Below are 27,390 nucleotides of genomic sequence, written 5' to 3' on the forward strand. Positions count from 1 at the left end.
CTCAAAGACTTTACAGTTCCATTGACATTAGTGTTTCTGTAGCTTTTGAACAGCTAGCTCAGGAACTATATATTATTCACAGTGATGGCATTTTACATTTTTTGCCTCAAAATGGAAACAAAAGGAAGTCTTTTCAGTGTTTGTTTATAATTGGTATTTTGCTTGTATCAAGCATCGAAGCATGTGGAAGAAAAGTAGGTGTTGCAACATGATGTCTATCAACTTTGTCAGATTCCTTTCTGTAGAATTATCTTAAGAACCACTGAACCTAGGCTTTTTGTACTCATTTTAATGCAATTTCAATTCTGAAATTTTTACAGAAAATTGAAACTAATAAAATTTATTTAAAAAAATATAAAAGATTGTATCAAGCATCGAAGCATGTGGAAGGAAAGGAAGTGTTGCACTGTCTGTTAACTTTGTCGAATTCCTTTCTGTAGGTTTTATCCTCAAGTATAGAATGATTTATTGAACAGAGTTGATTAAGGGTAGACGGGGTATTGTTGGTCGAAGCAACCTAAAAATCGATTTTCATTATCTAGATCAATATATTATTGAAAATTAACACCTTGATGTTTTGCAAAAGTTTATTCTACAAATTGTATACTTTGCAAACTTGCTTAATTTATTGTTGTTAATGAGTTATTTACATATTACAAAAGTGTTGTTGTTTCAGCCCTCTTTACAACGTAACTCAAGAACCGCAGCACCTATAAAAGTATATCTGTGATATTTTAATTCTTCTGCACGCTCGCTATGAATTGAGCAATGCAGTTTTTGCCAAAGCTCAATACCATTCGTAAGATGCTGTGAACTACCAAATCACAACAGTTTAAAATAATTAATAACCTTAACTCTCTCCACGCGGGTGTCGACAGACGACAAGTTTAAAATTTTGTTTTAAAAATTCAATTTTCATGACCATATTTGGAATCAGCTTGAAAGAGAATTTAAAAAAAATTAAAATGAGTACAGACAAGCCTAGTATTGGTTCTTATTATAGCTCTCGATATTTTGAGAACATAGATCGTTTTTCGTTTTTCGTTTTTGTAGATTTGAATGGCGCTTTCAACTCATAAGGTTATTTGCGCTACAGTCTGTCCACTTAGAAGTACAAACCAAATATGTGGCATCGGGGTCGATGCTTTGCGTCATACGCGCGCGCGACGCGACGCGTAAAGAGCGTGGTGCACAAATCGCGCAGCAGTTGGCGCGCCAAAGAAGCATTGCACTGAAATAATTATTCTCATACCTCCAGTTTCCGAGGTCCATTTACTTTGTACTTCTATGTGGACAGACTACAGTACTCACTCCTTTGTCAAATTGCATCTGTATATCTTCATTCAGTTACAAAACGTTATATGCTTCACTGCATCTTAGTTATTTTCCATCAGCTTGATGCCACCAGGGAACTTCTATTATTATCGGGAATTGCCTGTCACACATGATCGCACACAAGGTCGTAGGCAATTGGTTGGACCTCATCTGCCCAGAACATATTGACCCAGGTCAGCATACCGCCATATCCTTCCCGACATGCTTAGTAGCCAAGTCCGTAGAAGAGTGGATCCACACAGTGGATGTACACAAATATACATTTGGCCACATTTTATTATACGATTAATAGGAATTTATTAAACATGGTAACAAATATTCTCTAGCAAATCGGTTATAGATGGAACTGGTAGGCATATTATAAATTCGGGATATTAAATATTTTCCTGACCAGCCAGATCTGCGCATGGTCAAAGACGAGTATCAGACCGACGCAAACTGGCTTAGTCTCCACATCAGCCAGAGTTTGGTTCCGCCCCTCCACAGGGAGCGTAACCTGTGTAGGAGACTCGGTCGGACCTGGTCGGACCTGGTCGGACCTCATCTCTTCCCATCGATTGTGACCTATAATCCCCGACATTGCCCTTATGAACTTACATCCGCCTGATGCCACGTTATATATCATGATATATCTCTTTCTGTAAACTCATACGGCGATTTTATTTCCATGCACGCGTGTTTAAACACCAAACGGTATCTCTTCAGAGCCACACCAGGCTGAGTCAGCCGGGGAAGGGCTAAAACGTGGCCAAAACTCATACATGATCCTCCGCTAGCTGACTTTCTCGCATCCAAGCCTGTTCCCCATTGCCCAAGTTAGCGTTATCCATCCGACACCACGTGGAGGTTTGGGTTGAGTTGCCCGCGAACAAAAACTAAGCCAGCTCTGCGGACCTTGCCGGACAAGAGAACATAGATCTCAAAACTTGGACCTTTTATGTGGAAGCCTATGGGGAGCACGCAGAGGATTAAAACGTCTGAGCCACCAAAGCGAAGTAGGTAATGTACACCCCAACAACCTGTAAGATTAAAGGCAAAAAATAGATAAATAAGAAGATTTATAAACAACATAATTGAATAATTACATGCTACAATCGTTTATCGCACATGTGTGAGCGTAGACTACGAATGAGCCGTAAAGTCGGCAAATTGTATTCTGAGATACAGTGTAAAATGTGTGTGAAGGTCGTATTCATAGGTACCTCAATTAGGCGCGACATGTTTCTTTCTTATTTGATAGCGTTTAAACCAATCAAAAATCCTATTGTTTGGATTTTAGAAGAAAATGTGGGGTGGGGCTACACACCTTTAATTTTCCCAACAGCCATAACAAGGGTTTGGTGCAAGAAAGCCTTATCTGTAATAGCTGCCCTATATATATACATTTTGGCCATTTTTGCATTCTACATTGTACACAATGATACATGGCAGCTATTGCATATAAGCCTTCTTTCACTAACCTTCGACAATAATAATTATCAAAATCATTTATATGGCTATCTTCGCCGTACAAAAACAGATAATTCTAAATTCTTACCGTCAACAGGAATTCCTTGGTGAGAGGTACGATGCCCCATAGGGTTAATGCAATAGGAGGACCATTCAATTTGGCCATGAACATATTCATCTGAAAAAACATAAATATATAATAACGGTTTTAAGTCAAAAGATGAGAATATCAAATCGACTACAATACGGGTACAACTTTTAAAAATAATTATAATGAACTTCATCAGCTTTTTGTGGGGGGAAGCGAGTTGTTTATTTTGTGGGGTTGGTGGGTATTGGTATTATGTTCAGCTGTTGTTATTGCTTTGTGTGTGGTTTGGGGGTGCGTGAGGTGTGTGAGGTGTGTGGGGGTGGGGGTGTGGTGGAGTATGTGTCGGGGAGGTGAGTGTGTGGCACCTGCAACCGGATTAAAGTTTCATGACAATAGACACCCAACGCCAGGGTCTTACGAATTGTATATTCACTATACAGTAAAAGAAAAATGTTGCTTTAAACAGCTACTCAGTAAAAGATAAATGTTTTTTAAACAGCTACTCAGATAACTATTTCAAATAGCACAATTACTTTGGCATACTGTGAAAAATGTAAATTTACTTTGAATATCAATTATAAGTAAATAATGTAATTCATTAGCTCTCAATAGCAAGCAGGTCGTTATTAAAAGGGATTTGCCGTTTGTTTTTGTTTTTCGCCAAACTGAGCGGCTAATTTAATCAATTTATTGAAAAGGGGAAAATACATTGCTGACAATAATGGCAACGAAGTCTTTTAAAACAAATCTATCTATCCCAGCAAACACAAAACGTGGTTCATACCATTTTAATTAAACGGCCTCACAAAGTGTGCCAAAAACGTTTAACATGATGCTACACCGCCAATAAAACATACTTTCGACAACACTAGAAATATATAAATTTTAACTTTTTTGTGTAACACCCTGTATCAATGATAATTAGCTCATAGAGTCGTATGAGTCTTGTAATTGTTTGCGCAAGTCGTAGTAATGAAATTATTCTTGGAAAATCAGTCTGCCGTGTATGTTGTCATCTTGACGTATTCACTAATGGATGACACGAATTTAAAAAATTAAAAGCATTTTCATGTCCGGCCATTATTGAATGGACTGGGCACTTTATGATATTACTAAGCAAAATAAATCACTCACGAAGTTCAATGAAGATGCAACAACTTCATCGATTTTGTATTTCAAAATAATATTCTTACCAATTAAACGCGACTGCTTTAATTTAAGAAATATTGTCAAAACCCTATTCACACTTCACTATCCGCACTTTTTTTTCCGGTTTTCCTACTAAATTAAACAGTTGAACAATGTATGTGAAATATTAGGACAAAAACGATTTATTCTGTTAAGGGGTTTAGCAATTCTCATGGCTCTCTGCATACTAGTTAAATGCACATCAGAATTATCGAATTGCATTCTGAATACGAAGAACATCCTTCTGATATCAAATAATTTTGATTTTTTTTTGGGGGGGGGGAACACATTTTATGGCAAATGATTAAAAATTAATATTTTTTTAATTTTTGATAATAGTTCTCACAATAAGCTTTCTTATCTAATGGTATGTACTTAAAATGTATGTAGCTGGGGTGAAAGGCCGACGATCAATTGAACATTTTGACCTTTCATATTATACATCCCCCCCCCAAAAAAAGACCTATTTTGTTTGGTGTTGTGGGGGGCCATACCTTCAATGTGAAAGGTCAAAATTTTCAATTAATTGTCGGCTTTTCATCCCAGCTACATACACTTTATGTACATATTATTAGATTTATAAAGTTTACTTCGAGGACTGTTAAATATCAAAAATATCAATTTTTAATCATTTGCCATAAAATGTGTTTTGGGGGGATTTTTAAAGGTGAACCTCATTGAAAATAAAGTTATATATCAATGAAAAGCTTATGATGCCAGGAAGCAGAAAAGAATATTTTTTATTTGCCTAACGCACCAGGATAGACATAATCTCCATGCAAAGATTGGATATTGGCACCCCCCCTAAATTACAAAACGAAATCGTTCAAATTGGGTGCTTTCGATGATGACGTCAGCACGGGGACACACAGTTACTTCCGGGTTTGATTGTAAACACAATGTCCGTGTATTACTGTGGCATGCATCGGGCCAATGCACGAATTCAGTCATTGTCAACTTACTTTACATGAAAAATATCTTCAATAAAATAAGAATAACATGAAGGAAATATCATGATCAAATCAAGAATGAAGTTCCTGAATAAAGTGTGTGGATTAAAAATGGGAAAAGTGCTGGCCGGGGTGATTTGGGATAGGCCAAGCCATCCACGATATGCATAGGGAATATTACAGTAAAGCACGAAGAGCGAAGATTCGCCGAAGAACCGGAATGAAAACAGATTGCAAAAAATAACTGCTAGTGCTACCAGTTCAGATCGTCACACCAAGTTGAGATGAACTTATCACAATGAGAAAATTAAGGCATAGAATAAGGTACATGTACAGGATTTTTTAATTATTTCTTAGCTTTACAACCGGTCATAGCCGGTCATGTATGATAGGCGAACTCGTATATACGGGATGAGCTCAGCTCAGTGACTGACTGAGTCTCACTACGCCGAGTGTTCAGTATCCGCGACTGTACTGTACTTGCAGACAAAATGACCGATTTGATATTCACATTCTGATATTTCCAACTTATTGCTACTTCATCAGCAAAATTTATTCCTGTAAATGTTCCAAATATAAGGGAACGATTGATCAAAATCTCCTGACAGCGCAAGTGCTACGAGGACGAAGCCCCGAACCGAGTCGCTGTGTTTGTGCATATCCGTCCCTGCCATTTCTTCAGCATTCAGCAGCAATTTACGCATCGTGTTCGGTAATCCATAAAACATGAATGTTTCACTTTTTCAGTACCGTACACTGATTGTACTATCATTAAAGAATCGTGACACAAGTGACAATATTTTAATTTTATTCAGATTTCAGAATTCCATCAAATAACGGTCTACTAAGCCTAAATTGTATTTATTTTATAATAAAGTATCTGCCGAGTATCTGTTTCTTTCAATCGCGATTGTGTGGAAAGAATGTATTACCGCAATGCGCTAAATATGAAAACCTTCATATGGGCTGGATTTGATGAAATCGGCGTTTTTTATTATTTTTTGATTACTTCAAGACGATATTTTTTTAAATCAGATATTTTAAAATGAATCAAGAATAGGGAATGTCACAAACAAGTATTTAATTTGTTATTCGATCATGTTTATTCAGTCCATGACATGAACGGTAGCAGCAAGCATTTGCGCATGGGATTGATCCCAGCGCGAAATTCAAACTCAATTACCCAGTTATACCCAGAGTTATGACTGATTTTGTCAAAAAGTTACGGACGGAAAATTTATGTGTTGACAATAATTCTATTATTTCTAATATATATAGAAGGAACTAGCAACTTGAAGATTCCTCTAATTTCAAGCTTCATTGTCAAAATCAGACTTGCCGGGCAGCTTGCAAAGTACAGGAAGCAAGTCTTGTTTACATGTTTCCGAGTAGGATCACGTGACTGCGAACCCTGAGCTTACGTCACGAGCATTCTCAAGGTCATAGATGATTGATTTGGGTGCTTTTAAAAAAAAAAAAAAAAGACCAAAAATTCATTCATTTTTTTAATTTTTCAGCTTTATTGGCCATAAAAAAATCAGAAAAAATAATTTTAGTATCCTGACATCATAAGCTTTCCATTGATATATAACTTTATTTTCAATGAGGTTCACCTTTAATCAAAATTTTATTTGATATCAAAAGGACAATCTTCGTTTTCATAATGAAAATCAATATGTCTGATGTGCTCTTATGTACCACAAAAAATACTGTCCAAACGTTCATATCCCAGCCCTTAAGTATTTGATATTAGGAGAATCAATAGCTCCACATTTTTACGACAAGGTATCATGAAGAGGATATGTTTGATAAATGTTTGTGTTACACTAAACTGAAATAAAATTTAAACTAGGTAAGCGGAAATATAGGTAGAACCAAGCCCTTGTCTTGGATATTTTAGCTTTCACTTTACTCAAAGTTAAACACCATATGATACCTTGGGATATGCACGCAATGGATGGTATAAAGATTAGCCCAAGGCAATTGGTGGCTTATTTTAGCTAACATCGAGTGGACACCATTTTGTTACGACGAAAATTAGAAGGGAATTAATAGACTAGAAAAATAAGCGGTTAACTCATCACTAATTTCAACACAACCCATTTAATCACCATTCATTTCAGAAAAGCATATTTAAAAACACATCAGATGTTCCCAAAAATCCAAGTAGTGGAACCGTGCTTAATTTGCATAAATACAAAATGTCCGCATATGCAGGGGTAAAATTTCAAACAAGTTGGTCAATTTTTTAAACCCATGCCAACGTATTGCTCTTATCATAAGGATTCAGAAAAAGTATAGTTTGACGTGTCTCCGCCGTACAGTTCTCGAGTTACAGGCAAAAAGGTCAAAGATCTTTGAAATTCCATCCCTGCATAAGCGGCCATTTTGGATTTTTGCAAATTAGGCACTGTTCCACTGCTTGGATTTGTTTGTGTGTGAGCTATTGGGAGATACATTCACGTGAAATAGTTCCGTTGCAATTAGGAGTGGGTAATTTCCTTAATTTTACTGGCCTAGAAGGTACAATACGAGTAGTTGTATCCTAAATTATTTAAATCGGTATACATTGCATATATATCCGTCTTGCAACTATATATAAAATTAATTCAAAATTTATCACCAACATAATTCATTTATAATCAGATCGATTAAATATTTCTTACCTGCGTGACTTCTTCATGCTCTTTAAACCCAAATGCACCGATGTCATGGATATAGTTAACGATGTCATGTGCCTGTAAGATTCAAAAAGGTAATTATTTTGATAAGACTAAATTGTCTAACAGAAAGGAGACAATGAGAAAGTTACTTAGATAAAAAATAATGCAATTGGTTATGTAGAGCATGGACTATTGAGATTTTTATACCACTAGAAACCACTAGAAGCTACAGAATCTTTATGTACAAAAGAATTCTTGCAGATTAAATAGATCAGCCAAGATATCGTGAAATTTGAATAAAGTTCTGGTACACCAGAACAAAATTACAACACATTGTCTATGGAGGAGTGTAATACAAATAATCATGCATATCTTGCAAACGCAAAATCGGAATCAACTGAAATTTTGAGAATAAGCTTTTTTCGTGGATATCTACTAAAACATGTCATAATCGCGCGCACTTTATCACTTTAGTGTGTCTACAGAACGTTTTCGGGTGTAATTGAATCATGAGAGGCCCGCGTAATTTTATAAAGAATATTTTGTGGACCGATGGATAAAAGGTTGTCCTTTTCTGTTTTGTAAAGACAAAAATGTATCAGCTACCTACCGCTTCATGAACCTGAGCCGTAAGAATTCCAATTAATGCGAATTTTGCTGAAGTCATGCAGAACCAGAAGACGGTAAGGAATACCATTAGGAAGCTGCTAAAATTTTGGGCCACAACAAGTTGGTACATTTGAAAGCACGCCATGATTATTAACACTCCAAACGATGCTACAAGATAAAAACTGAACGCATCATCGAGAGCAAACACGAATTTTGAAAGATATTGGTGCTGGCGACGTAGAGCTATCAAACACCCTTTGAATTTGCTTTCATCTGTGATGCAATCTTCAAATCTGTCCGTGAACTGCATAAATTGTTGGGAAATAATGGAACAAAGAATAAGCAGGAATGCTGGTGGCATCGCAAAAGCGACATTTCCAAACACCAATGATACTTGTCCTATTATATCCCACACGATAACGGGGTCAGTTCCAGGAGTTGCCATGAAAATTGTGTCATTTCGGATTGCTTCAATTGGGCCAAATCGCGCAAAGATAGGGAATAAGGTATCAGATACAATAAAGGAAATTGCCGCACCAAAGATGATGTATATTCTCCTGCGTATCCATGTGATGTTGATCGAAGTATCGAACATTCGACTCATTGACGACGACTGACAATATGTTTGCCAATAGTCGAAGATTTTCGGCAGTTTGTCTGTATTACAAATATAGTACCAAATGACACCGTTAATGCAACACAACAACCACCAAACACCTAAAATTATTTGCAATGGCAGTGTGCTACTATCCATGTACCACAATCCAACAACTGATTTGACTCCGTTAAGAAATGCAAGTAATTGGATTATAAGGCAATAGAAGCGATGCGCGTGTTGACGAAAATCAACCAACTTAGATTTGCCAGAAGTTTCTTGTTTCCTCCAACTATTAGGTGTGTGATACAGTCCGAAAATAGCCATGGTACGGAATATATGGCGAAATTCATATCGCAGATTAACATTATCCACATTCTTATCAGCAGCTATTGGCTTATCCAGATTCCCGTTAGATATAGTTGAAACGGATGTAACATCCAATGCCACAATTTCATTCGGTGCATGAATTTTAGTCATTTTCGTTTGAATCGGTTATCAAAAGCACCTGTGGTATTAGTAGGCCTAGATGTAATGTAGTTGTAATTACACTCAGCCGCTTCCACACAAACAAAAAGGCGATTGAAAAGTCTGCTTATTCAAAATACGATACCGCTGGTATATATTAACTCCCTCTTTGATGAATTTACCAATACAAGATTTCAAATTAAAGTAGAGAAGTGTTACCACTTATGGCCTGCTATAAGCAATATATTAATTTATTGTGACAGGCGGGATGACTTTTATCTAAATGCACAGGTAGCGAAGCTATACCTACTTAAAGGGCTCTTAATAGCCATGCGCGTGTTGACGTAAACATGGTAAACGTGCATTCAATATTGAGGTTTAACCAAGGAGGATTGATATAGAAGGAGAAGTAATGATAGATTACGTAACGCATTGTTCCTTTGATGTCGATTTGATTTGCCGACAGGCTATTAATAAAAGTGGATAAAAGTTGATACAGTATACTTCCAGGACTTTAGACCGCTCGCCTACATGACTTTTTGGTAGCCATCCTTGGAATTTGAACATATAATCGCAACTTCAACAGGTGACAAGCAAAGACAGAATTTTGGAATTTTATCTGCTTAAAGACATTAATGTGTATTATAGCGCTAAATTGTTGATAATTGCGTGTTCTACATACAGAAATACGACAATATACATGGGCATATATACATGCACAATACATATCGATTTTGACTCGCCAGACTACACGTGGCTATAGGCTATCCCGGGCTATATAGATCAGTATATGAGCCAACCCCGGGAGCCAACCATTTTTCTTGTATAGACGTTTTACTAGTTATTTATGGATGGCGGATACCTTCAATATAAACCTAAGATAATACGCCTAACCTTACACGCCTAAGATGCAATCTTAAACGACTAACAATTTCGCGGTAGAATTGAATCAACGAATCACAGGGCCAGAAATCCCAAACAACCAATCATCTTAAGCGTATTGCATTCTTTTCAGTCTTCATTTTCACTAACTTCAAAAATATTTTGGTCTTATATAAAATTGAAATAAAATTCTCTGCCTCCTAAACGACATCAATTGTACCACAATTTGGTATCACAAATCGTTATATATGGTATGCAGTTAATATTCATATATACTTTGATACATAGGATGCTTCCGTTTTTACACAAAAATATTTCACTGAAAACCCGCCCATTCGGCTATTTCACAAAGATAATCAGACCTCCTCAGCATGTGCAATAATTAGCATTAAAATCAAGTTGGTTTTTACGTATTTTCGAAACACTTGGCCAATGGCGTAAACTGCTATGCATTGTTTTGAACAAAGGGGTTCCGCCATTAAATTGGTCACTGATCCGGCAGCATATTAATGCTTTACACAACAGGCGAGTATCAATAAGTGACCACAATGATGTAAGCGGCTAAGCGCATTACTTGATTAAGTGGTACCATTGTTCTCACGTATCCCAAATGTGTGCTTGTACGTGTCTGAACTCTATAAAGGAGGCTTTAGCTGTCGATGTATACTTCTTTATCACCCACCTGACATTAGGCGATATCGCCATGAACTCTATTATCATGTTTTATTCCTTTATTATGATCCTAGAGTGTGGCAAAATAATAGGCAAAATAAAGACAAGAAAAAAGAACAAATAATACCAAGTGCAGGTGAGTTTCTATCACTGTTTCTTCATGTTTATCGACTCAACAAGTAGTCGAATTCGTAGGGTTTCATGCATGTCGTATGTAATTTTACTTGGCAGCAGATAAATGTTAATAAATACCGTACCTACATGGAGACTGAACATCATCTCTTGAAATTATGTTTTGGTAAATTGGTATATGGACTATATGCAGGATTTTAGGGAAATCGGGTTAGGCGAATTTATGTATGGTTTAGGGTGGCCTGTTCTCACGTTATTCTAAACATAAACTCGTGACGCGCACCTATAAAACCTGATCAATATCTTGATAAATGCTGGTAAGCTTCCTGTTGTATTCCTTCTTCGCTTATCTGCTTATAAGTCGTAAGCGATGAGCAGCTAAGATATGACCAATCAACATGGTCGTTTATTGTTTTTGAAAAGAAGAACAATCCACTTCAATATTCAATAGCTTGTCGCTAGCTAGACTATGCCATAGTCCATTTTTGATAAATAAAAATACCTTATTAATCATGATGAACGCATTCAGTTGAACTCGAAATTATACTGATATTTATTACATCAAAATACTAGTATAAAATGGTTATGAAAAAGTTTATATAATTATATTTGTGACAGTAAAAGTAAAATATACGTAGGCTTATATTACTGAATGCAACATATCATATAAATGGCATAACTATAATGGCATTTCAATACTGAACAATTCGAATTTTAGAATCTGCCAGTTTATTACGAGTTAAAAATGGACTATGGACTTTCACTTTTAAGCAGAACTTTACCCAGGGACTTCGTTCTCTAAAACACACTGTCAATCATACTTGTTTATCAATCAAATCTAACCACAAGACTAAGCATGGTGGTACAGTACGCGCTAGATGCGTATGTTCATCCACCAACTTTCGCGCCAGCACAAAAGCGCCGCATTCCAAAGATAGATGTGTACCATGTATAGTTAAATGGTAATGGTACAAGTCGGGAGGATTTAAACAATAACGAGATCTGGGCTACCAATCACAAGCCAGATTCATTTAAAGATGCATTACATCATGACCAATTTTAGTTAGGCCAGAAATTGGCCTAACTCTCCATAGAGTCCCATGTTAAAAATGTTAACAGCAATCCAAACTCAGTAGTCCACTTGGGAAGCTAACATACAGAGGGAGTACGGTGACTGAAAAGATGATCAGTTGTGAAAATCTATCAATTGTGCACAAATTAATTAAATCTGAGTTTTAAGCTTAAATGCAATAACCAGAGTATGCACAATCATGACAATGGGCAAGTGGACTACGGAGTAGTCTAGTCGCTAGCGCACAATTCGTGTATAAATTCAACTTGTCAACTTACTCAATACGCAGGTGATGCGTGCAACCTGCTAGTGTATGTGGTAAAAAGAAAAGAGTGGTATTGTATTCAATCTATGATTGCAGAAATACGCAGGTGATGAGTGCAACCTGCTAGTGTATGTGGTAAAAAGAAAAGAGTGATATTGTATTCAATCTATGATTGCAGGAATACGCAGGTGATTTTCATTAATATGTAGGTAGTGTTGGTAGTATTTTAAAGGAAGTCCCCGGTAAACACAGCATTATGCCTTATTATATGTAAGAAAAATAATTACCAAGCACGAATCACGTGGTTTTATTTAAAACAAACTCATAGTGACTATAAAAACGAATAAAAACCATCCGTCTCTCATCACGTGATATTCAAAATTCCCGGGGCTAAAATTGTCTAGTGCAATGACATCCCAGTATACAATGAAGGCTGACGACAATTGAGCACAAATAACTATTACGTCATTGCACTTATACAATTTCGGCGCGGCAATTTTGAATATCGCGTGTTGAGATCCGGCTGTTTTTATTCGTTTTCATGATCAATATGAGTGCTTGATAATTATTTGTCTAATATATAACGCATAATGTTATGATTGCCTGAGACTCCCTTTAACATGAGCATTTAATGACGACACACAGCTACTTAAATGTACCTCATTTGCATATTTATTTTTATTGGATAATATCCAAATGATAATTTGTCGTACCTAACAACAATACATTTTCATGTAGGTATTTGGAACAGGTATTGCTCATGCTGATTTTCACAGCTTCAGAGATTTTCGAGCTTGTTAGTGTTCAAGAACAATAAACTTTATAATTCAAAATACCCATATCTTGTTGTGCCCGTTGACTAGGACCTGCACTTAACTTATACACTCAAAAGAATGGGCTTTGGATGTGTTGTCTACAAACTATCATGTTCCACAAATTTTGAGCATTGCATGCTTAGTGGAGTTCATTGAGCTGTGCCGTTGGGGATGAGATCGTCATGGCTTATAGTATATATATGCCAAATTGAAAACATGCTCATCTATCAGGACAAAGTCCTTTAATCCAGGGGCGTGGCCAGCTTTTTTTGGTAAATAAAATTTCGGGGGCACAGACGAATAATATTACAGTTGCATCATATGTCTCTATGTCTTTCAAAAAATGCTTTATTGGGACGATGTGCTCGCAAACATTTGGTATTTTACACTATTTTTGCCCATTATCAGGATGGAAATGGCTTTATCTTCAAACATTTTGTATATTACACTATTTTGGCTCATGATCGGGTTGAATTTTGGAAGAAAAGGGGCTCCTTGCCCCTTTTCTTTTCCTTTGCCCTCTCTTTCATTTTTGTCAGGGGGCACTCTGCTCCCTACCCCCCTACCCCCGCTGGCTACGCTACTGCTTTAAACCCAATATATGTGTGTTCAGTCACAGAATGACTTCTGAATGTATTGGGTACAAATACTCATACTCCACAACTTGAGGTCAAAATTTAAGCATTACTTGTTAAATGGGGTTCATTGAGCTATGCTGTTGGGGATGATATTATTATGGGTTATCGTGATGCCTTTGTTAAAGAAGCAAAGACGCATTAGCATGATAATACGACTGCTCAGTGCCAGAAGTGGGTAAGTGCAATAGCTGCCATGTGAACATTTGGTCATTTGCACACAGTTGTACTCATCTACACATGGCAACTACACATGGCAGCTATTACACTTACCCACTGTTGGCACTGAGCAATCAAATATGCCATTGGAAGTACACATCCAACAAACACGTAAATACAATTATTTTTTACTTAAAAGGTTTCGATGATTATTTTAGTGGCAATTCCAGACTAAAATGCCATTAAGATTGGTATGAACCATTCCTTATACAAATTATTTATCATACATTAGAAAATGTCAATGTTAGTATCATTTGCTATGGCATAGTTTAATGACCTCTATTCAATAACCATGCATAAAGATTGACCTCAAGTGGTTCGGTATGAGTTATAATACCCAACATATTATTATGTCATTTTTGGTATGTATAATTGTGGTAGAGTGTTCTGTGTAAATGAGCATAATTGTTATTGCAGATTACAGTGCATTAGATGTATTGGGTTTTAATTGAATGCGGAAATGCTCCAGTGACTTGAACAGTTCAATAATTCATGTAAGAATTTCTTAAGAATAGGAGCAGTTGTTCAAATAACCTAGTCGGATATTTTTAGTTAAGGGCTGGGTTAGCGACGTTTTCACGTATTTTTGAGGGACCTGAGAGCACAACAGACATATCGAGGAATGTCCTAATGATATCAAATAATTTTTGATTTTTTTTAAAGTCTTTTGGGGGGAATCTATATCTGCAATATAAAAGGTCAACATTTTTAATTGATGGTCGGCTTTTTATCTCAGCTACATACACTCTAAGTACATATCATTAGATTTATAAAGTTTCTTACGAGGACGTATTTTTGAAAATTTGGATAATTTGCCATAAAATTTGTATTATTTCGCAAATTCCAAAACATGACAAATATTTGATATCAGAAGGACATTCATCGTATTCAGAATGCAATATGTCTTATGTACTCTCAGGTCCAACATACTGTGCAAACGTTGCTATCCGAGTCCTTAAATTGAAAATTTTCACTCTATCTAAACGAAACACATCTGAGGAAAAAATGGAGATGATGTTGTCGAACTGGTTACGCACCTTTCATACGGTAATCTGTAAGCGATGAATATCAGAGTGTTTTGTAAATAATTTATGTCTAGAGTGTTTCGAGAATTAAGCCGGGGAAATAAATCATTTATGCGACAAGCAACTATGGAATGGAATACCTATGTAAATCCACCCAATAAACGTGTACATTAATTTCGTCAACAGATGATAGAGTATTATCAAAATAATGATTTAACAAACTAGTCGTATTGTTTATTTTTGGAGTTTGACGCATTTATTAAGGTAAGTTTGACGAATAACTGACGAACAGTTGATTTGGACAATCAATTTGTGAGTTATGCATAATTACCTGTATTAATACAGCGCCTCGTACTCAGTATCATAGGCTACAGTGTTGTATTTTCGTGCTGTCGGGGACAAGACTGTGAATCACGAAGTGCCCCTTGTGAAACATGCCATTCAATCCGCGTGAGGTATTGTTCGAATTCCCCCGGTCTAATTCGCTATCAAAGTGACGTAATAATCGGATTAACTACCATAGCAATAGATGAATACAATTTTTGAATAGATCGCCCTGTACCTCAACGTTCACGCGGTATATATGCATTGAACCATAGATGTCAAGCAAATGCTGATCACTCGCACCTGTAAGATTAGTATCTTTGAAAAAAGTGGTATTGTATTCAATCTATAATTGCAGACAGGCCCAAGTGATGAGTACAACCTGCATGTAGTGCATGACGCTATATTTAAAAACTGTATTCATCTATTAGCCGTCGGAGTTATGTAATAATCGGATTAACTACCATAGCAATAGATGAATATTGCTATGATAGTTAATCTGATTATAACGTCACTTCGACAGCGAATAGCACGCCCGGGATAGCACGCCGATAGCTATTTGTGAGTGTAGCCGCGCCAGGTTTGCTGTTGGAGGTGAGGCGTGTGTAGGGGTGGGGTGTTGCACTATTATACAAAGTAGTGTAGTTCATTTTATTGATACCATTTGAGTGTACCAAGTATAATGTAATCTCTTTTGGCAACATTTATACAAGCGTTTATTTGCTAAAATCGATGAAAAAATGATGTATGACTCGGTAATTTCGATCTTTTCCAATTGATTAATTATTAATTAAATTACTTAATTCATCAATGTATGTATTTGTATATTTATGTATCTTTCTATTTATTTACTTATTTATTTGATCGCTAACATTACTACGGAGCAGATCATCTTTAGCAGATTAGTATAAACATCGTATTCGCTATGCTGTGAGTAAAGTTTTGCCTTGTAATTTTTGACCGAATAGATGCTCAAGATGTCCTTCCTTCATTTCCTGCCTTAACTCGATCCTTGAGTCCTTCTTTTCACCTCCTGTCTTAGTTACTTACTTAACACGCACCCTGTATCTCGTCTTCGTATCTCATCCTGACTTCTCGTATCTTGCCGTAGTCTCGGTCCCAGTCTATAATATGTGCTCCTTCGGTACTAAACAAATCGTCTGGCAACAACCTCATAATACTTTTTTTTTTGATTGGCTGAACATCAACTCGGTAAAAGAGCGAGGTAAAAATTGGCTATCAATCAAGCGCTGATCTTGAGCGCATGACATAAAATCACACAATGCGCTTGAGTACGCGCTGCGAGTCGCTGACATGAAAGGCGATATTAGATGATTGGTGCCTCAGTGTCTGTAACTGCGGACATTTTGCGTTTGCGGTATCTACAAGTATGATGTTTAGTGTCACTTCTATATGTTAAATACCACTAATTATGTATAACACGGGTTTCAATGGGAAAATGGCTAATTTCGGGTGGAATTTTCTCATATTCAGAACTCTCACAGTTAAATGCCACTAATATCAGGTGAAACTATATGATTTAGATGCCAAATGATCAAAAACTAAACAAGCTGACCTGAGATTTTTCTTGTTTTAACGCACTGAACCGTAAACACCTTAAAATGGCAGTGCGCCCTCAAAGCTGAAAGTTACAATATGGTAGGGCGAATATGTACTAAAAACCGAAGCCGTGCGTATGAATTTTGGTACTATTACAACAAAAATGTCATATAATGAGAGAAAATATACCATTTTGAAGCATCAAACCCTAAAAAGTACTTTTTTGGCTATATAACTCGATCAATTTCAGCGATTTTAATGCAGTCTTTCAGATGCCATGCAAACAAATAGTTACTCGTCGTATTTCCATGTATCGCCCAGGCTCATTAGTGGTATGTAACCTATACGTACACAAGTCACGTCTTAATTCAGCAGTCATATGGTTCCGTAGCCAATTGAAAAACTTTTTATTTGGAAACTCATTAACCAATCAGTGATCGTCATTTCACGTGTCGGGTTGTCGTCAGGGCCAGATGGTTTGTCTAGTAACGAACACAAACCGGCTGGGACCGAGACAAATCTCGCCCACGCATATGTCGTCTTCGTATCTCGCTTTCGTATATACGATCATGTTTGTGTTAATATCGCCAGAAACATGCTAAACGAAACATATTTCATGTCTAAAATTTCACTGTGGTCGCGTGAGATGTCATGAGCAATCTGCATTTTCATGCAGAATCCGACAGCGAGAGACGAGATTCAAGGGCGAGATGTGAAATGCGTGGGTGAGGTACGAAGGCGAGATGCGATATGCGCCTGGGCGTATTGATGCTATATGTGTCCTACTTCACAGATCCAAACGGATATCAGTGGGTCACGGTCCCAATGTTGCTGCCACGGATACTTCATTACCAGGTCGCTCTCGTGCAAATCAAGATATACAAAATAGTGGGTGGGGACAGCATGAACCAGAACCCGTGAAAACGAAAACGACCCTATGCGATATTGTAAATGAATACGGGGAAACAGGATCTGCCCATGCTTTTCCAAGAATCATTACTACTAACCATTGGTGGGCCAAGCTATTTTGGTTAATCGTTAGTTGTGGTTTAGCGGTACTCTTCGGCTATCAAGGCTATTGGCTGTTAATTGACTTCTTCACGTGGCCTTATAGTACAAAAATTGATATCATCAGCAAGTATAAAGTTGAATTCCCAGCAGTTACTGTGTGTAATATGAATCGTATGAGACGATCCGAACTAGTAGGTACGCGATATCAGGGAATCATTGACGTCGATGGCGGGTTCGATCTGGACAGTGACTATTCCTGGTTCTGGGATTTTTCGTCCGATTTCTATAATAATTGGTTGAGTAGTACTAGTAGCGCTGGGAGCAGCAGTGCTGGCAGTAGTGCTGGAAGCAGTAGCGGAGACGCATATGGAGGATGGTCAAGTTATGACTACATACCATGGTGGGACGCATCTTGGTTTGACGACTTTTATTTTGATTCAGTTGCTTACTCCTTCGTTTATGATGACTATCTAAACTGGGATGTAGAAGGAGACAACGATTGGGAAGGTTTCGTCGCACAGTCTAAGACCGGTGATTATAGTGACATTGCTGATATTGCTAACCCAACCAGAGAGGAACTGGAGATGTATGGACACCAAGCTGAAGATTTCATCTTACAATGCACCTTTGATAAAAGAGGATGCAATTACACGTAAGTAAACTTACACGTATTGTAAAATGACGTAATGTGTTATTTGAGGGAGGGCGTTCACAGTCAGTAATCGGGCAATAGTCTCCATGATAACTCTCTCATTGTGTCTCAGCGTTCAATTATATATTAAATAATGAAGAAGGAGGCGGCCAATATGCTTCACCCTAGCAGGGCGTAAGATAATGCGAGACACAAATTAATAATGCGAGGATCGGAAATAAGCGATGCAAGCCCGGGAAATTATTATTATAATCTTACAAAATAATATTGTAATATTGTGGTGTGTGAGATGTGGATGCCACATCTGTGCAGAGCATATAGAGTTGTGGCACCCATTTAATAGTAACAAAACAAGTCTATAGCATTAATACAATTTACAAGTGTAAGGGTTACATGCTATATGATTATTAAAGTATACTTGATAAAAATTACATAAATAATTTATACATATATTTTCTGTCGTGATATTCGCGGCGTTTATGCCAACGGGGATTACATTAGACGAATCAACAATTTGTTCAATTTCTCGAGCAACTACTAATACAGAGGTATTAATCTCTACAGTACATTAAAGTTTGAATCACTGGACACTCATCTCATTTTAATACAACAATACCGTCTAATTCGCCTAATGGCGCATATGGGCTCCCGTAAATATTCTACCAGCAAATAAGGGCATGGACACTAAATTCTGTCCATGGTGTGCGCCATTAGGCAAATCTTAACGGTATGGCTATTGAAAAAATTATTCTCATGAAAATTATTCCATTATTAATGTTGTTGTTGTTGTTGTTGTTGTTGTTGTTGTTGTTGTTGTTGTTGTTGTTGTTGTTGTTGTTATTATTATTTCTCAGTGACTTCAGGCAGTTTCAAAACAATCAGTACGGGAATTGTTACACCTTCAATCACGGATTCAACAATGACACTGTGCGTAAAACAAGCAAATCTGGAGCTCAGTTTGGTAAGTAAAGAATTCTTTAATAAAAACTCAAAAAGACCGGGTTAAATCAATTCGATTTGATCAATTTTATATTGTCGAATGACATTTCAACTTTACATGGAGAGTATTATTTTGTGAACAGTTGATGAATGTTTGACGTGGAAATACCAAAGTCAATGTTGCCGATTAAAATGTCGATTTTGCATTGGTCGCTACTCGCGCTCGGCGAATCGTAACAAGCACTTCACGATTTAGAAACGGTTTATAGTAAACTTGTATTCTGCATTTTTAATATGCATGCATCACAACGATGAGTAATGTATGGTCGCTACTCGCGCTCGGCGAAAATTTTTCCCAATTTGTTCAAAATCTGGGTCGGTCGGGCTCGTAGAACAGGGTTTTCTTTTTTCGTCCCCTAACCCGTGTTTTTCCTTTTAAAAGAATTTTAACATGGTCAGACGTTATCCAGGAATGATCCCATATTTAAGAAAATTAGATTGCCATATACACAAAAATAATATAGTTGATTACAAAATGACAGAAGTTCCTAAAATGTTGACAAAATCTGATCACGGATCTTCCTTTTATCAGGGCTCCACCTAACACTGTTTATAGAACAGCCGGAGTACGTAGGTATATTTTCACACGAATCGGGGGTGCGAGTCTCAATTCACTCCGCTGATGTACAACCATCTCCGCAAGACATTGGAATTACTGCAACTACTGGCATGGCAACGTCCATCGGAGTGCGACAGGTAAGTTTAGGAAGACACCCCCCCAACTTCTGGTAAAGCGTACTTTTAGCAAAATAATAGACACTATAGATGAGTTGACTTCTGACGTCATTGCCTGGCAGTATGCGCACGCAACGCCACAATTTCCATTGTTTTTTGCCTGGCACTATGCGCGCGCATCATATTTTGTTCAGTGCCCATGCTTTTAAAACTCCCGCCACATCACAATAATGCTATTGAACTGTGGTTGTTGTATGCAGTTCGCTTAAGCATATATAGCAGTCCCTCTCCTTGGTTGATAAACATTGAGGTCAACTCATCTATAATATGCTTGTAATGAGGCCCATACACGTTAATTTTTTTGGTCAATACCAAAGACACTAGATACAAAATCTACCATTGTGCACTGTACACACGATCATTAATAGTGCACAATGATAGGTTTTTGATATTTAAGGTCTTTGCTATTGCCCAATAAAATAAAACGTGTATGGGCCACATAATTTGCAAAACTCACAGAAATGTGTTACTGGTTTCCGGGTTTTGTCTATTTTCCAGAGTAAAATTGAGCGTCTTGGTGGTAAATATACAAAGCCAAAATGTACTCCAGATGGTGCTGAAACAGGCTACAGCCATCCTGAGTATAGCTATTCTTCATTAGCTTGTAAGAAACAATGCCTTCAAAACAAACTCAAAGAGATGTGTAATTGCGTTACGGACGTGCTGATAGAAGGCGACAAATGCAGCTACGTGAATACCACTCAACGTATGTTTAATTCAAGTTCGTGTACATTTAACGCGTCCCCCACACGGCGTCGGAGCAACGTTTGAACATTATATTTGTGTGACATGAGAGCACACCAGGCATATCGAATAGCATTCTGAATACGTGAAATGTCCTTCTGATATCAAATAATTTAGATTTTTTTTAATTCGCAATATAATACAAGTTGTATGGCAAATTAATTTTTAAAAAAAATTCTTATTATTATTATTATTATGAACTGTGTTTTATATAATTGTTCTTTGTGCTGTTTTTTGATGTCTACCCTGCATGGGTTTGGATCTTCCCAAACCCTGCCATGGGTTTCATGTTTCTATTCTTTGTGTTTTTTAATGAATAAAGAGTGATTCATATATAATATTTTGATATTTAACAGTCCTCGAAGTAAACTTTATAAATCCAATGATATGTACTTAAAGTGTATATAGCTGGGAGGAAAAGCCGACCATCATTTGAAAATTTTGAACTTTCGTATTGAAGATACAGATTTTCCCCCGAAAAAGACCCACAAATTTTAGTTCACTTTGTGACTGTTAAATGTCAAAAATATCATTTTTTAATAATTTGCCATATATTTCAAATCATATCGCGAATTTAAAAAAATCAAAACTCTCTGATATCATCAGGACATTCCTCGTGTTCAGAATGCTATTCGATATGTCTGATGTGCTCTCGTATCCCACAAAAAATACTGTGCAAACGTTGCTATCCGACGCCATAAGGCAACCTTTGTTTTCCAAGTTACCCATGTGATTACTTTGTTCGGCGTATAATTGGAGAAAATTATTCCGTTTTTGTATATTCACAAGCCAGACCAAGCATTACGCAAAGCGCAACTAGTGTTTAGGGTTATCATGGTTATGGTTAAGGTTTATAGTTATGGTTAGGGTTATATAGGGTTAGGGTTTAGGGTTAGGGTTAGCGAGGCTTATTCTATATTCAGACTAGAGAATCCGATATTCGGACTAGCGAACCTTTTTCAGAATTCGGACTAGCGAATGGTAAATTACGTGTTCGGACTAGCGAACCTTCAGACTAAGGAGCCTCCGGACTAGAGAGAAGTCATCTTACGTACACGCAATTCTATATCAATTGACGGTATAGAATATTTGCCAATATTAAACGGAACAAAGTAGACTATGTGCCAAAATGATTACCGGTACATGACACAACGTTTTCAAAACATATCACGTATTCTTCGACTGTCTTCATAAATACGTATTTATAAATAGGCACGTCACCCATGTGCACGACCAACAAAGACCAGCAAGACCAGCAAGCGTGACCAAATCCTCATGCCATTGAAAAGATAGGTTTACGTACACGCAATTCATGCCATTGAAAAGGATAGATTTACGTACGCGCAATTCTTTATCAATTGACGGTATAGAATATTTGCCAATATTAAATGGAACAAAGCAGACTGTGTGCCAAATTGATAACCGGTATATGACACAACGTTTTCAAAACATATCACGTATTCTTCGACTGTCTTCATAAATACGTATTTATAAATAGGCACGTGACCCATGTGCACGACCAACAAAGACCAGCAAGCGTGACCAAATCCTCATGCCATTGAGGATAGTCCCCCTATGAACTCTTTAGATAAATATCATCAAATTTGAGTATTAATTTGGGTACCAAAATGGGGGATTCCGAATTTGTAATATGCTATCAAAAACAAAAAGTATTTGCTGACGGAAAAAATATTTCTCGAGGAAACGTTTACAATATAATACAACATTCGCATTCTTTACCGCCTTTGTATTCAAATGTGCAGGAAGACCACCTGCTTTGTAGAAGTTAACTTCGAGACTTACTGTCTACAAGCTGCTATGGCAGTGCGGAGGTGGTCACGTGCGTACTTTATAAATACATATTTATAGATATAGTCGAGGAAACTGGTATCATTTTTATCAATGTATGTAGTATCATTATTAAAGGAGAGTGGTCCAATGAGGACCCAGACTGGTCATTATCTTTCGATTTAGTCAGGCCCGTAGCGAGGGGCGGACGCCCCCCCCCATCCCAAAATGCCCAAAATGTCCCCTTTTTTTTTTTTTTTAGTCCCATTTGCGAGCGTAGCAAAAGAATAAATTGAGGTTTTTTACGCCTTTTTGGTCCAAAAAGGTCCAAATTTTGAAAAAAGGTCCACTTAAATGGTAAATGTTTTGTATTCCAATATTCTAGAGCAATGCAGGCAGGCAACAGAGAGACTTTATAATAATGACGAAATTTGCGATTGCCCGGATGCTTGCAAGTAAGTCTTGTACAGTATGAGATGTGGAAATGCAAAATATAAAAAAGATAAAAAGTCGTTTAATTGAAAGTATTATACATATGTATTATTTATTTTTGTTCAGCCTCGTAGGAGAAAAGCAGAGACGCGGATGATGATGATGACGATGATGATGATGATGATGATGATGATGATGATGATGATGATGATGATTGTTTATAACAATTGATTGTTATATTTTACAGTGAAATAATATACCCAACGTCGGTGTCTAGTGCTCTCTGGCCGTCAGATAAATACGAAGTAAGTATACGAGTACTCACAGGATTATTAAACTGCCTTCAAACATCAGTTATACTGGGGTACCACAAGGGTCTATTCTGGGTCCTCCACAAAAGGTATATTCATTTTCCTCTCCGTTGCAGGTAATCGTTGTACAACTTTTACATGTTATATAATCGATGTTGAACGTTTTGAAAAGTTATAAATGATCTGTTGGCTATTTCATAATTTTTTTATATTGCAAGCAGCCAATTGTAAATTTACGAGTTCTACTTTAAAGCTTACTTACGAATCGTATATCTCTCTGTAAAATGAGTCCTTGTAACTAAGCTAAAGCTTGTAGAAAGCTATAAAATGAAAACATAAAAATGATATCTTCAAAATTTCCGTCCGAATGACCTTTTAAATTAACCTTTGAAGGCCATCATGATTTTATGCCAGAGCCACTGTATTTGATCAACATTTCGGTATCTTTTTGTCGTTCACCAGCAACATTTATATCATAAGGTGTCACAGGAAAACGTAAAAGCAGCAAGAACTCTTACAGACGTTGAGTCAACAAGGTAAGTTACATTTTTAGTCAGTGCCTGTGGTTTAGCTGTAAGCGCTCAATTTCATCGGTTTCGGGATGACGTCTATCACACAGCCTTGTCGAGACGAGCACTAGACGCGGGTATATGTATTTTTCCGAAATAAAATAAGTTTTTAATATTAAAAGAATAATTTATGTATACGAGTATATATTCATAAGTAGTGGTAGATAAAATGATTAAAGAGTTAAACTTCAACACTACACTATTTTTCGCTCACCTTGAAGGTTTTCACTAGTTCGACTAGCGTCTCCAGCAGATGGTGATGCTGTGATGATATCTTGTCTATGATCGGGATATCCTTCACTGATGACGTCATATGATTGACAGAATGACGTCATAGGATGTTATGATGTATAGTGCCACCCCCTGGGCATCAGCACGTTGTCCCAGATAGGGTCTATTTCGAGTCCTTTGTCACGATTCAGTCTCGGTTTCTGAGTTCTTATGTGCATAGCTTCCAGAACTCTGCGGGAATACCCTTTTTGTTACCGTTCTAGAACTTGTACATTTTCCCAGTCAATCTGGTGTCCTTTTGATCTGACTACGTGCTCCCTGACTGCTGATATGGAACTGCCGGCCGTGGATTTGTGTTCACTAATTAAATTCTTTTCTCTAACATCCTGGCAGATTCGCCGATATAACGCTCACAATCAGCGCAGGTGATCTCATACACAATACCAGATTGTTTAATGGGTTCTGTCTTGTCTTGAACCCATTAAGCCGAGTTGTTTTACGCCAAAAATAATGATGTCGCCCGCCCGTGTTATATGAGACGATAGATGCACGACGACGGCTAAAAACAATACCTTTATTCTCATTCTTAAACACTGCAATTCATATTATAGAAATATTATAAGTATTACAAATTTTAATCAAATAATTGGTTCAAATAGCAAGTACGCGTTAACCCGTGTGATATGGTGTCATATCACACGGGTACGAACCAATAAGATTGCAGAAACGTTCTCAAGTGTTTAAGAATATCCTTTATCTTGTGATAGACGATAGCCAGGTTCAATATCGTAGTGGATACCAGGTGCTCCAGCATCCATTAGTTTGTCAATTCAATTTTTCGTCCCATTTTCATCCCTGAAAATTTCTGTGGTTGGCAGTTTCCAGATGGTAACAATGAAATAGCTGCTCTGTAACGTTCACATGGTCCTGTCCCATAGAGTGGGGAGGGTGGGGCGCACAATATGACTTCTTCTCTAAAACTACGCTGTTACGGGGGACGAAGTTTCCTCTTCATATCATGGTAGTTGAACAATTTTACGGATTTGCTTTTTTATTCTCCTTATTTTTAGAAAAAACCTTGTGCGATTGAGGATATATTTTGAGGAGCTGAACTACCAATTGATTGAACAGCAAAAAGCATGGAGTGTAAGTAAAGTGGATTATGATGATGCTGATGATGCTGCTGCTGCTGCTGCTGATGATGATGATGAGGAGGAGGAGGAGGAGGTGGAGGACGATGATGATGGTGATGATGATGCTGATGCTGCTGCTGCTGCTGCTGATGATGATGATGATGATGATGATGATGATGTCAATCTGTGGATATTGACCATATTGTTTGAATCGTTGACCAAACAAGTCCAATTGTTTAATAAAAGTAACTTTTTTGGCATATTTCCAATAATTCAAGAAAATAAAGCCAATAGATTACAAAAAACACACAAAGGCGAAACTTCGGATTTTTTCTTTTTCTATGGTACGTTTATAAAAATTTGAGGCAAAAATTTTTTTTTTTGTGTGTGTGATTTTCTCCAAAATTATTATATTTTAAACCAAATCTGTGTTTATATTTAGATTGCCATGACTATTTCCTTTCCAAAAATGTATGCTTTCATATTATCTTGCATAAAAAAGTCTTCACTTTATATAAAAAGTATGAACTCGATTTCATACACTCTTAGATAGCGAGAACCAATCAGAGCAAGCGTTAGAAAAATGCAAACCAAGCATTGATTGTGTACATATGCACGGACGCGCAGTGCTTTCGGACGCGTTCATTTTCCTTGCGGGTTGATTACATTTTAATACATTTGCTTTTATTTTCCAAGACTTTAGTGACAATTTTGTTATAAAAATATGTATATGAAATAGGTTAATAAAATGCGTATCACTTCTTGCTCGAGAAATTGTACAAAATATAATGCACTGTACTGAGATGTTGATGCGTCCAATGCACTCCTTCCTTCGGCTCATAACTTCTCAGTACGCGTGCATTATTTTGTACAATCACTCCCAACAAGACTAGTGATACGAATTTATTGACCTACAATTGATGGATCGCGTAAATTTGTTTTCATTTCGTGTTTCAGATTGAGGGTATCAGCGGTGCTGTGGGTGGTTTGATGGGCCTGTACCTTGGCATCTCAGCTGTCTCTATTCTGGAAATTTTCATATTTTTGCTCAAAGTTCTGATATACATTTTATCTTGTGGTCGGCTCAACTCTGTGTACCCTACGCCGCGTGTGTAGTACTCAAACAACCCTAATATTCCTTCTCATTGTCGTGAAATACGACAAATCGTTGCGCAAAAATTGCAGCTGCAGTCTGCCTAGAAGTTCGGGGTATTTCCGACTGCCGAGATCAAAGCGCCCCCAGGCGATGCTTCCCTATTTAATTCCACCGAAACGATTAGTAGATAATTAAATCTGGTCAACCAGAAAAACTCACTTTTTGGTCAGATGGAATCACCGACGTTTCGGCCAAAACCTTTGGCCTTCACGACTTACGTCTTACGTAGGATTTGGGCTATTCCACAACTTTTTGATATGCAACATTGACAGAGCACGCGATAAACGAGCTGTAGGCCTACGCACGGTCGAGTATACCTGAAAATGTAGTGTAGCCGCATGTCCACTCTATATTATTTTGTCATGAGTTGGTTTTGCATGGCAGTAACTAACTGAGAAGGAGATTACACATAGCGTGTGTTTCTAAAGTTAAATCACGTATGCCTTGTTTCAGTTGTTTATACAAAAACGCATGGTTTCAAGGTTAATGTAAATATTTACTTGTAAATGATAGTTTTAAAATTTAAAATTTTTTAATTTAAAACTTTTCTATTTTTATTGGTATGACATGCACATAGTGCACTTTAATTACCTTCTTAATCAAAAGAAGAAAAAGAAGAAGAGACTCCAATAAATTCGGCTCCAACCAAGATGGTATTATGTTACCTTTAACATTTTCCA

General features: G+C 37.1%; 1 protein-coding gene and 1 long non-coding RNA gene across 3 annotated transcripts; one reads left to right on the forward strand and one right to left on the reverse strand.

The window, feature by feature from the left end:
* Nucleotides 1-2,266: 2,266 nt before the first annotated feature.
* On the reverse strand, nucleotides 2,267-7,752 carry LOC140135952 (uncharacterized). The gene is made up of 3 exons (XR_011856589.1): nucleotides 7,680-7,752; nucleotides 2,873-2,962; nucleotides 2,267-2,354 (listed from the first exon to the last, which is right to left on the reverse strand). It is a non-coding gene; the product is annotated as an uncharacterized lncRNA (long non-coding RNA).
* An 8,485-nt stretch (nucleotides 7,753-16,237) lies between these two features.
* LOC140135959 (acid-sensing ion channel 5-like) lies at nucleotides 16,238-26,775 on the forward strand. Of its 2 annotated transcripts, XM_072157667.1 has the most exons (10): nucleotides 16,238-16,319; nucleotides 17,743-18,612; nucleotides 19,467-19,573; nucleotides 20,144-20,307; nucleotides 20,845-21,052; nucleotides 23,264-23,333; nucleotides 23,558-23,615; nucleotides 24,084-24,157; nucleotides 25,492-25,567; nucleotides 26,512-26,775. In XM_072157667.1, the coding sequence occupies exons 1-10, from the start codon at nucleotides 16,315-16,317 to the stop codon at nucleotides 26,668-26,670; spliced, it is 1,791 nt and encodes a 596-aa protein (XP_072013768.1). In that variant the 5' UTR covers nucleotides 16,238-16,314; the 3' UTR covers nucleotides 26,671-26,775. The 2 variants fall into 2 exon arrangements, with proteins under 2 accessions (XP_072013768.1, XP_072013760.1); XM_072157659.1 differs by lacking the exon at nucleotides 16,238-16,319 and having other exon boundaries at nucleotides 17,422-18,612.
* The last annotated feature ends 615 nt before the right edge of the window (nucleotides 26,776-27,390 follow it).

This window comes from Amphiura filiformis, chromosome 2 (genome assembly GCF_039555335.1).
Source record: "Amphiura filiformis chromosome 2, Afil_fr2py, whole genome shotgun sequence".
Lineage (NCBI taxonomy): Eukaryota > Metazoa > Echinodermata > Ophiuroidea > Amphilepidida > Amphiuridae > Amphiura > Amphiura filiformis.